The following is a 12100-nucleotide window of genomic DNA, read 5'->3' as shown; positions in this document are numbered from 1 at the left end:
TATAATATACTGAAATGTCATTATTTTTATCAGTTAAGATGGTGTTGTGTACATTTAAAGGGACAGTTCTTATTAAGAATGCATATATAGTTTAAGTTTACGCTCTCTTCACCTTAAGCTAAGGGAGTGCGATATTTATTTTACTGTTAAAAATACAGTAGGAACGTCAAATACATTTCTACATTTTACAGGTAATTACCGCATTCATCAAACAAAGCGATTCATTTTAATCCTTAACCGGATGTGTGGTATATAATATACTGAAATGGGATTATTTTTATCAGTTAAGATGGTGTTGTGTACATTTAAAGGGACAGTTCTCATTAAAAATGCATATAGTTTTAGTTTACGCTCTCTTCACCTTAAGCTTAGGGAGTGCGATATTTATTTTACTGTTAAGAATACAGTAATGTCAAATAAATTTCTACATTTTACAGGTAATTACTGTATTTACCAAACAAAATGATTCATATAATATGCTGAAATGTAATTATTTTTAATGTGTTTTTGTTTTATTAGACTAATTAGCATGGTGTAGTGTATATTTAAAGGGATAGTTCACATAAAAAATTTATATATAGTTTATGTTCGGTACTGTTCACGTTAACCAAGGGTGTGCGTTTTTTATTTTACTGTTAAAAATACGGTAGGAATGTCAAATAAATGGCTAAATTTTACAGGTAATTACCGTATTTATCAAACAAAGTGATTTGTTTTAATCCTTAACCAGATGTGGGATACATAAAATGCTGAAATGTGATTATTTTGAATGTGTTTTTATTAATTGATAGGGTGTAGGGCACATTTAAAAGGATAGTTCACATGAAAAGTTAATATATAGTTTTGTTTGGGCACTCTATCGTAAAAAAACACCTCTATTATGACTTTATAATTGATTAAAATCAAGATCATGATTTTCTCACGATTCTGTAGATGTAAAATAAAGGTTAATATGAGTAGGCTATTATTATTGTTCATTCTTTAATATGGTAAAACAACAATAATAATATTAGGCCTATGTGTAGGTCTGCTGTTGGTTAAAATGCTAAATTTGACTGAATGGTGGGCTTGAACAGACTATAAATATGTCCTGGTCATTAATGTACAGTAAATGGATTATATCAGAATACAACTATTCATAATTATTATGTTTGAGACATATTCTTGACATTTGTAATTGACAACATTATTAGACCATTATTTTCACTGGTAAAATGAGACATTTGTTATTATCAGATTCCCTCTTGCATTATATTCAACATAACACTTGCTATAAAGGAAAAAACATATCAAATGCTTGTCATAATCATAAATTAAAAAATTCAATATGATTATTTAAATCGCTGGTGTTAAACTCAATTTCTGGAGGGCCGCAGCTCTGCACAGTTTAGTTCCAACCTTAATTAAACACACCTGATCAAACTAAGTCTTTCAGGCTTGTTTGAAACCTACAGATAAGTGTTGGAGCATGGTTGGAACTAAACCGAGGGCTGTGTAGGGGTGCGGCGGAGTTTGACACCCCTAATTTAAATGATGTGTGCACTGCACTCTCCGTTTCACTCTTTACTTGAATTGATATCGTGACCTTTTTTTAATTAATCGTCCAGCCCTACACTATAATTCAGGCTTGGAAATGAAAATCATTAAATTAATCATTTATTGTAAAATCTATGGTGAAATAAACAACAGCTATTTGCTGGAATTTAACTTTTAAAAATAAGGTGGGAATGTAAAATACATTTCAAAATTTACGGTTAATTATCGTATTTTGTCATACACCAATGTCTTGAAGTATTATCTCCTACTGACAGCGTAACTTAACTTTGTTACACAAAGTCATGTGATGAACCAAAGCTCATCAACCAACATCCAACTTTTACCACAAGCAGAGGAACACACTGAAGGCGCTCGGTGTCATTCATACAACTAATAAACATAATCATAGTAACAAACCATGGGAATTCTGAAAAAGTGAATTTACGGTTCTCACTGTATGTTAAAGAATCTTATACCTTTAAACAGGTTATGTATTTTTACCCTAGCATTTTTACAGTTATTTATAGCAGAAATCACAGACATTTTGACAGTGTATAATAGTTAGGTCTTAGTATAACACAAGTAAGAGTGCCATTTTCCTTATCATCGATCATTATCGCATTTGTGATACACCTGAACTACACTGTTCCTATTTACTGTGACCTTTTATGTGAAGCTGCTTTGACACAATCTACATTGTATAAGCGCTATACAAATAAAGGTGAATTGAATTGAATTTGTGATTTAGATATTAATACGACAATTCATTAAACTCATTTTTTGACACAGTATTGTTTTTTGTTTTGCCGGTGTAAATAAATGAAACGAAATATTAGGCCATTTTCATTTAATTTTTGACTGAATCTATGTTCAAACAAATAATTTGAGTCAATGAATCAATGATCCACTTGTAAAAGACAGAGGCTATGTCCAAAATCTCATACTTTCATACAGTATAGTGTGCTAAAAAATGCGAGTCGAGTAGTATGTCCAAATTCATAGAATTCGAAAAACAGTATGCGAGAACTACCCGGATGACTCACTACTTCCGACGAGATTCTGAAGTTTGGGTAGTTTACGTGATCATGACAAAATGGCGGATGTAGTTCGTCCGAGTTCCATTCATACTACTCACATTCATACTCTAAAGAATGTAATTTTCTAACAGTCGAGTAGTAATTTAAATTTAAATGTAGTGCCTACTGAGTAGTAGATGAATTCGGACACAGCCAGACTCTGTTTTTAATTGAATCTGCAATTTTAATGAATCATTTGAATGAATAATTCACTTATAATAAAAAGGACTTGTTGCCACCTACTGGTGGTTTTGGGGTCTTATTTATTTAGTCATAAACCAGCCAAAAACATACATTTATTGGTATCAAAGTATCGCACACCCTATGCTAAAAGGAGTTGCTGAAAAGAATCAATTTCATCATATGGAAAAGAGCAGCGTAAGCCTATTACGAAATCTCTTTTTTGTGTTTTGTTGAACATATTTTGATCACAAGATGACGTGTGAATTATTTCTTTAAAAATAGCGATTGGAATAGATCAAGCAATCCCGAAGCCTCTTATTGTTTCACTCTTTGTTTTTACATGTGATTATTGAATTACCCGATGGTGTAGTTTTTTTTTACAGTTGACTATTATACTTGTATACAATGTTTAGTTTCCATTTACAGAAAATCTTCATGTGTTTATAGATATTTTGATCCCTGTTAATTCTTTCAGAGTTTATTCCTAACATTTTTTTTTAAAAATAATTAGATCTTTCTTTAAAGAAATCTTCAATAATCAAAACATTTTATTTTAACAATTTGTCTTTGTTTTTGAAGAGGGTGAGTACAAAGTTGAGTGTACATGTATGTTGTGCTTGTGTACATTTATTTTTGTTTTTAATCTTTCATTTTACGTTTGCCTGTAATGAGTTTTGCCTGTCATGACCAGTGATTTAATTTAACTGTATTTTGGAGTAATAATGCAATGCATGCTCAGACCTTTCTGGTTGTTTGTTGTTGCATGACAGTATGATGGTGTGGAAGAAGTGGTAAGGTCGCTGTGCCTGCCTTGTGACCTTTGACCTATTAGTGAGAAGTTTGAATTGACCTGTGGACGGCTTTTAAAGAAAACATACAGCCGTCATACAACCTATTCAGTCCATGCTGAAATAATAAAAGGCTGCTAGTACATAGACTAATTTTATAATTTAGATGAATAAGAGTTTCAGGATGCCTGTCTCTAACCTGTCAAACCTGACATGAAATAATAGTGAAAACAAATTATTATAAAATATATATATTTTGAACTATGGGGTGACACGGTGACTCAGTGGTTACCACTGTTGCCACACAGCAAGAAATTCACTGGTTTGAGCACCGGCTGGGTCAGTTGGCATTTCTGTGTGGAGTTTGCATGTTCTCCCCATGTTGGCGTGGGTTTCCTCCGGGTGCTCTGGTTTCCCCCACAGTCCAAAGACATGCGGTACAGGTGAATTGAGTAAACTAAATTGGCCGAAGTGTATGAGTATGAATGAGTGTGTATGGATGTTACCCAGTACTGGGTTGCAGCTGGAAGGGCATCCGCTGCGTAAAACATATGCTGAATAAGTTGGCAGTTCATTCCGCTGTGGCGACCCCTGATTAATAAAGGGACTAAGCTGAAGGAAAATGAATGAATATTGAACTATTTCAGTATAAATTCAGCTATTTATGAATATTTAGACATGAAAAAAGATAAAAAATTAAGTTTTTGTTGTTGTTGATTGTTTTAATGGCTCATATAGGATGAAAGAGTGAGAATATGTAGTTTATATTTGTAGTTCATAATATGTAGTTCATATTTGAGGGGAAATACACCTATTTTTACTCATCTTCCCACCAAACTGAGAAAAAATATGAAATTTGGTGCAGATGTTGATTTTTCTATTGCTGAAAGACAAGATGAAATTCTAATAGCTTGTTAAGTCAATGATATATGCAACAGAATAGCAGACATCTTACATAAAATTCATCAAATATGTTTTTTTATAGTAGTTTTATAGTACTTTTGTAGTAGTTTTTTTCTCTATAAAACCACTCTATAGTAGTTTTAGTGGGGGAGATATAATTTTTTGAAATACAATGATTGAGTGATCAAGAACAGGATGATTTCAAACAGGATTTCCCTAAAAATGAAGGATAATGATAATCAAATAAACGTACAAATAAAAAAGTGAGTAGTAACTTCAGTCAGGTAAGTGTTCATTTTATTACAAATATTACAAAGTTAAAGGTAATTGTGTTTATTTCATAAAATTAAATAAAAAAAAGGACACAATCTTACTTTTCTTGTCTTTTACCTGTTAAAAAATATTAACTATCGATCCGAGCATCACATACTGATCTTCACATACACACTCTAAGGACATAAGACATCATCTTGAAATTAAAATGTATAATATGGATGTTCCCCTTTAACATCCTCAAAATCATGGCTCTTTAGCACCATCATGTGGATAAGATTATAGTTCCTGTAAGAGAGAACTAATGTGGAAAAAGAGTGGCTTGAGTGTTTGGAAGATCAATACATTAATGTAGACAGAAACAAGATATTACTGAGAGAGAGAAAGAGAGAGAGAGAGAAGCCGATAGGGCACATGAGGTCAGATGCAAAGCAAATCCATAATTTAAACCAGAATCAAATTTTAAAGATGAGGAAGCAAAAAAAAACCTTTAAAAATGTCATGGAAACTGTTTGTTGTTGGCATCGGACTGAATAGGTTCATTTAATCATTGATCTTAGATGTAATCAGCTCATCTGGTTTGCCTTTGATAAACAGTTGATTTGAAAGCTGATTGGCTGGTTTCCAAAGTCAGTTAGCCAACCAGATGACAGGAAGACAGTCATTTTTAATAGTCAGTTGATGTGATTTGATGTGTCCTGGTTTGACCCGCCCTATTTATGCATATGCATAATGATTATTGTTGTATTTTCTGGTGTGTGTGTTTCTAAGGTTGAGATTCTCAGTGTTTATGTCTTGATGTGTGTGTGTCGTCTCAGGGTTCCAATCCTGAGGACTTCAGTCATCTTCCTCCAGAGCAGAGACGGAAGAAGCTGCAGGCCAAGATTGACGACATCAATAAAGACATACAGAAAGAGATGGACCAGAGGTACACACACTTATCAGGACCAGTCCAAGCTGCACAACAGATACAGTGTCTTTCTTTCTTTCTTTCTTTCTTTCTTTTCTTTCTTTCTTTCTTTCTTTCTTTCTTTTTGAACGATGGGAAAAAGGAAAGAAGCTGAAATAAATATGTAAAAGAAAAAAGAGCAATGGGCTATAAAGGGATGCAAAAGTCCAAACTTTTATCCATCCATCCATCCATCTATCCATTCATCACTTTTTATTTATTTACATTTTATCTATCCATCTATCCATTCATTCACCTATTTGTTCTTTTGTTTTTTCCATCCATCCATCAATCCACCTTTCTTTCCATCATTCCCTCCATACATCCATTTCTTTTTCCTTCCATCCATTCTTCGCTTTATTTCTTTCTTTCTATCCATCCATCTATCCATCCACTTCTTTGTTCCGTTCTTTGTTTCTTTCCATTCATTCATTCATTCATTCATTGATCCATTCTTTCATTCATCCATCAATCCATCCACCTGTTTTTTCTTGTCTTTGGCTCTTTCAATCCATCAATGCATATCTTTCATTCTATCCTTCCTTTCATTCATCCATCCATCAATCATCTATTTCTTTATTTTTTCCATCCAGCCATCCATTTCTTTCTTTCTTTCTTTCTTTCTTTCTTTCTTTCTTTCTTTCTTTCTTTCTTTCTTTCTTTCTTTCTTTCTTCTGTTTCATCCATTCATCCATCTCTATACATCCATCAGTTTATCCATCCATCAATAAATTTCTTTCCTTCCATCCATTCATCCATTCATTCATTCATTCATTCATTCATTCATTCATTCATTCATTCATTCATTCATTCATTCATCCACCCATCAATCCATCCACCTATTTTTTATTTTCTTTGTCCCTTTCCATCCATCAATCTATCCATCCATCAATGCATATCTTTCATTCTATCCATCCTTTCATTCATCCATCCATCAATCATCTATTTCTTTATTTTTTCCATCCAGCCATCCATCCATTTCTTTCTTTCTTTCTTTTCATCAGTCCATCTCTACACATCCATTTATCCACCCATCAATAAATTATTCCTTCCATCCATCCATTCTTCCTTCCTTCCTTCCTTCCTTCCTTATTTCAATTCATCAAACTTTTTTCCATCCATCTATCCATCCATCCATTTATCTATGACCATCTGTTTGGGAATTTTCTTACAGCCATTTTCAACATCTCACAGGTTTTTTTTTAACTTTCACTCTATTGTAAATACCTAGTAACACATGAGGACAGACAGAATAAATTAAAAAAACTTCTGTAAATCCCTTTTTTTGCCATTCCAGCAGCACAACATTATTCAGAATAATGTGTAATGGCTGCTAAAGAAGATGAATAATATTCATAATCATTCAGCATAAGAAAGCCAATTCAAGAACTCTTATTTGAAACTCTTACTGTATTTGAATCATCTTCCAAATGATCAGAGTGCATTAGGGATTCCTTTATAATATTTTCAAATATTTTAGTAAAATGTTTGATGTGTATTTCTCTTTTTTTTCCTTGCAGAGATGCTTTGACTAAAATGAAGGAAGTATATATAAAGAACCACAGATGGGGGATCCCAACAGTGTGGACCCACGGTTAGCAGAGATCGCCCACAACATTGAGAAACTGCAGGTGGAGGCACAGAAATTTGAGGTGTGTGTCATTGAGTATCTCTATTTAGCACAAGCCTGGGTGAGTAGTTCAGTGGAAATGAGTTTGTTTGTGTGTGTTTTAGGGCTGGTTAGCGGAGGTTGAAGGAAGGATGCCGGTAAAGAGTGACTCTTCACGGAGGACGAGCACAGTATACGAGACCCAAAACAGCACACCTCCCACCAACAACAACTGCGCACAGGACAGAGAGAGGTACACACTCACACACACACATCTGTGCTTATGAGGAACATCTTAACTCCGCCCACAACCATTTTATGCATTTATTATCGTCTTATTTTAATTATATTGTAATTTCAATCAGTTATATCAATCAGTATAATATTAATGTTTTGGTCACGCTGGTTTCATTTATTAACATTATTTAATGTATTAACTGACATGTAATTTTAATGAAAAATATTTGTACAGCATTTAATAATCATAATTCAGCAATAAACAACTTTATTTCCTTTAACTAAGGTCAATGCTCACACTTTCCAGATACTTGTGTTTTCATGACAGCTGCTATAGTTATTGTGTACGTGTGTGTGCGTGTGTGTGATGGAGCAGTCCGGATGGCAGTTACACAGAGGAACCGAGTTCTGAGGTCCAGACGTCTAAAGAATCTAAGTCCAGCCTGAAACAGCCGAGTCTGGAGATGAGTTTGATGACGCTGAGGAAGACATGCTTCCGACCATCGGCACCTGCAAAGCCCTTTACCCATTGAAGGTATTTCATCAATAAATACGTTAGCAAATATTCACAGCAATAACATGAGCTTAGGCTTAACCCTAGTGAGCATACTTAAATCACCCCAAATGACCCAGCAACTGCATAGCAACATGCTTAAATCACCCTAACAACTGCATAGGAACATATTCATATCACCACAGCAACGGATAGCAACACACTATGGGCCACTCAAGTCACCCAACTGTGTAGCAACACTCTCAATTCACCCCAGCATCTCCATAGCAGCATAGTCAGATCATCCCTGCATCCACATAGCAACATACTCAAATTACCCCAAATGACCCAGCAACCGCATAGCAACATACTCAAATCACCACAGCAACCGCATAGCAACACACTATGGGCCACTCAAGTGACCCAACTGCATAGCAACATATTCAAATCACTCCAAATGACCCAGCAATCACATAGCAACATGTTTAATACACCCTAACAACTGCATGGCAAGATACTCAAATCGCCACAAATGACCCAGCAATCGCATAGCAACATACTCATTTCACCCTAACAATCGCATAACGACATACTCAAATCACGATAGCAACCACATAGCAACACACTATGGACTACTCAAGTCACCCAACTGCATAGCAACTTACTTAAATCACCACAGCAACAGCATAGCAATGTACTATAGAACACTCAAATCACCCTAACAACTGCCTAGCAACATACTCAATCGCCACAGCAACCGCATAGCAACATACTCAAATCACCCTAACAACTGCATAGCAACATACTCAAGTCACCCACAGCAACTGCACAGCAATACACTATGGGCCACTCAAGTCATGCACAGCAACCTCATGGCAACATATGCAGATCACCCCAAATGACCCAGCAACCGCATAGCAACATACTTAAATCACCCCAGCAACTGCATAGCAACACACTATGGACCACTCAAGTCACCCACAGCAACTGTATAGCAACATGCTCAGATCACCCCAAATGACCAGCAACCACATAGCAACATACTCAAATGACCTCAGCAACCGCCATAGCAACACATTGTGGGCCACTCAAGTCACCCAACTGCATAGCAAGTTACTCAAATCACACAAATTGACCCAGCAATTGCAAAGAAGCATACTCATTTCACCCTAACAACTGCATGGGAACATACTCAAATAGCCACAGCAACTGCATAGCAACATACTCAAATCACTGTAAATGACCCAGCAATCACATAGCGACATACTCGTATCACCCTAACAATCGCATAGCAACATACTCAAATTACCATAGCAACCACATAGCAACACACTATGGGCCACTTAAATCACCCAACTGCATAGCAAAGTTACTCAATCACACCAATTGACCCAGCAATTGCATAGCAACATGCTTATATCACCCTAACAACCGCATAGCGACATGCTCAAATCACCATAGCAACCACATAGCAACACACTATGGATTACTCAAGTCACCCAACTGCATAGCAGCTTACTCAAATCACCCCAGCAACTGCATAGCAACATACTCAAATTACCCTAACAACTGCATAGCAACACACTATGGGCCACTCAAGTCACCCGACAACGTACTCAAATCACCCCAAATGACCCAGCAACCGCATGGCAACATGTTTAAATCACCCTAACAACCGCATAGAAACATACTCAAATCCCCACAGCAACCATCTAGCAACACACTATGGACTAATCAAGTCACCCAAACAACTGTATAGCAACATACTCAAATCACCCTAACAACTGCATAACAACGTACTCAAAGACTCACAGCAATTACATAGCAACATATTCATATCACCCCAGCAGACCAATCAAATCACCCCAGCAACCACATAGCAACACACTGTAAATACAGCCATAGGAGACTTGTTCTTCATAGTTTCCCATCACTTTCTCTGTAGGTCATAACGAAGGCACCATCGCGATAACAGAGGGTGAGCTCTTGTACGTAATAGAGGAAGACAAAGGTGATGGATGGACGCGTGTTAGAAGAAACGAGGAGGAGGAAGGTTACGTTCCCACATCCTATGTCGAGGTCTTTCTGGACTCCAACGCCAAAGGTGCCATAACCTACATATGACCGAGAGCTTCAGCTCCTCAGTCTGTTTGTCTATGAAAACTCTCTAGAGTGTGTGTGTGTATACTCCTGACTCTCTTTAAGCCAAGAATGTGACTTTTTTTAAACTGTTTTTGGTAAAGTGGACAGACTTTTTGTTTTTCTGGATGACTACATGATTGTATAAGTCTAAGCACATGATGGTTGTAGACATTAGTCCACCATAGTTTCATATGGCGGTAGTATTAAAGATTATAGAATGCGTAAGACATGCCACTCGTATTGTTTTGAATGGGGGAAAAGTGTAACGGTCAATATGGCGAATAAAAACCCGCCTTCTAGTACAGGAGCCAATCATCGATCACTATATGGCTAATAAAGCCTGCCTGCTCGTACAGTAACTAATTATTGATTGCTATATGGCGAATAAAGCCTGCCTTCTAGTACAGGAGCCAATCATCGATTGCTATATGGCGAATAAAGCCCGCCTTCTAGTACAGGAGCCAATCATCGATTGCTATATGGTGAAAAAAGCCCGCTTACTAGTACAGGGAGCCAAATATCGATCACTTGATGCAAATAAAGCCCGTTCTACTAGTACAGAAGCCGATCATCGATCGCTATATGGCGAAATAAAGCCCACCCTCTAGTACATGAGCCAATCATCGATTGCTATATGGCGAATAAAGCCCGCCCTACTAGTACAAGAGCCAGTTATCGATTACTATATGGCGAATAAAGCCCGCCTACTAGTACAGGAGCCAATCATCGATTGCTATATGGCAAATAAAGCCCGCCTACTAGTACAGGAACCAATCATCGATTGCTATATGGCGAATAAAGCCCACCTTCTAGTACATGAGCCAATCATTGATTGCTATATGGCAAATAAAGCCCGCCTACTAGTACAAGAGCCAGTTATCGATTACTATATGGCGAATAAAGCCCGCCTACTAGTACAGGGGCCAATCATTGATTGCTATATGGCAAATAAAGTCCGCCTACTAGTACAGGAACCAATCATCGATTGCTATATGGCGAATAAAGCCTGCCTACTAGTACAGGAGCCAATCATCAATTGCTATAAGGCGACTAAAGCCCGTCTACTAGAACAGGAGCCAATCCTCGATCGCTATATGGCGAATAAAGCCCGCCTTCTAGTACATGAGCCAATCATCGATTGCTATATGGCGAATAAAGCCCGCCAACTAGTACAGGAGCCAGTTGTCGATTGCTATATGGCAAATAAACCCTGCCTACTAGTACAGGAGCCAATCATTGATCGCTTTATGGCAAACAAAGCTCGCCTTATAGTACAGGAGCCAATCATCGATCGCTATATGGCGAATAAAGCCCGCCTACTAGTACAGGGAGCCAATCATCAATCGTATATGGTGAATAAAGCCCGCTTCTAATACAGGAGCCAATCATTGATCGCTATATTTTGAAAAAAATATAGTTGAATAATAGAAATGAAACTAAAGAGACAGTTGTGTTTAATTTTATTGCTGATTCCTAATATGAAATGTAATCGTAAGCTAGGCAAACAGTTTTGGAGAGTTTGATGTTTCCCCATTCAGACAGTATGCCTGAGCCTGCCCAAGAGGCATTTCAAAGATTGCCGAGTGAAATGACTTGTCTTAAGGGACTTTGGTAGTATCTTGCCGTATTGAGTAGCAGCGCATGTTAGATCGTTCGAGTTAAATCTACACGCAAATGCAACACACATATGAGGAGATACATGCAAGTTTTTCTACTCTTTTCATACGTGAAGTCATTGTAAATAAACGTACGGTCCAGCCTAGATCATAGAGTTAAAGTAATGTTTGTTTCTGAAAATGATTTTTACGCTCACATTGGCATCAGCTTTAAGCAATAGTAAGAATAACGTTTACAAGTGGCATACGTTTTTATTTTAGTAAACATTAATAATTGTTAAATCATCATTTGCTA

General features: G+C 36.6%; 1 protein-coding gene across 1 annotated transcript in view; it reads left to right on the top strand.

Annotated features, from left to right (window-relative positions):
• Positions 1-10687, top strand: part of LOC130214880 (formin-binding protein 1) — a 145233-nt gene extending 134546 nt beyond the window's left edge. The window contains 7 exon segments of the mRNA XM_056446727.1: positions 5578-5687; positions 7229-7263; positions 7266-7360; positions 7443-7570; positions 7931-8006; positions 8009-8082; positions 9982-10687. Of these exon segments, the coding sequence (XP_056302702.1) occupies positions 5578-5687; positions 7229-7263; positions 7266-7360; positions 7443-7570; positions 7931-8006; positions 8009-8082; positions 9982-10171 (708 nt within the window). The 3' untranslated portion in view covers positions 10172-10687.
• Positions 10688-12100: the final 1413 nt, after the last annotated feature.

Source organism: Danio aesculapii, chromosome 21 (assembly GCF_903798145.1).
Source record: "Danio aesculapii chromosome 21, fDanAes4.1, whole genome shotgun sequence".
Taxonomy (NCBI): domain Eukaryota; kingdom Metazoa; phylum Chordata; class Actinopteri; order Cypriniformes; family Danionidae; genus Danio; species Danio aesculapii.
Note: the sequence above shows the minus strand (reverse complement) of the source record. Positions and strands in the feature narration are given on the sequence as shown.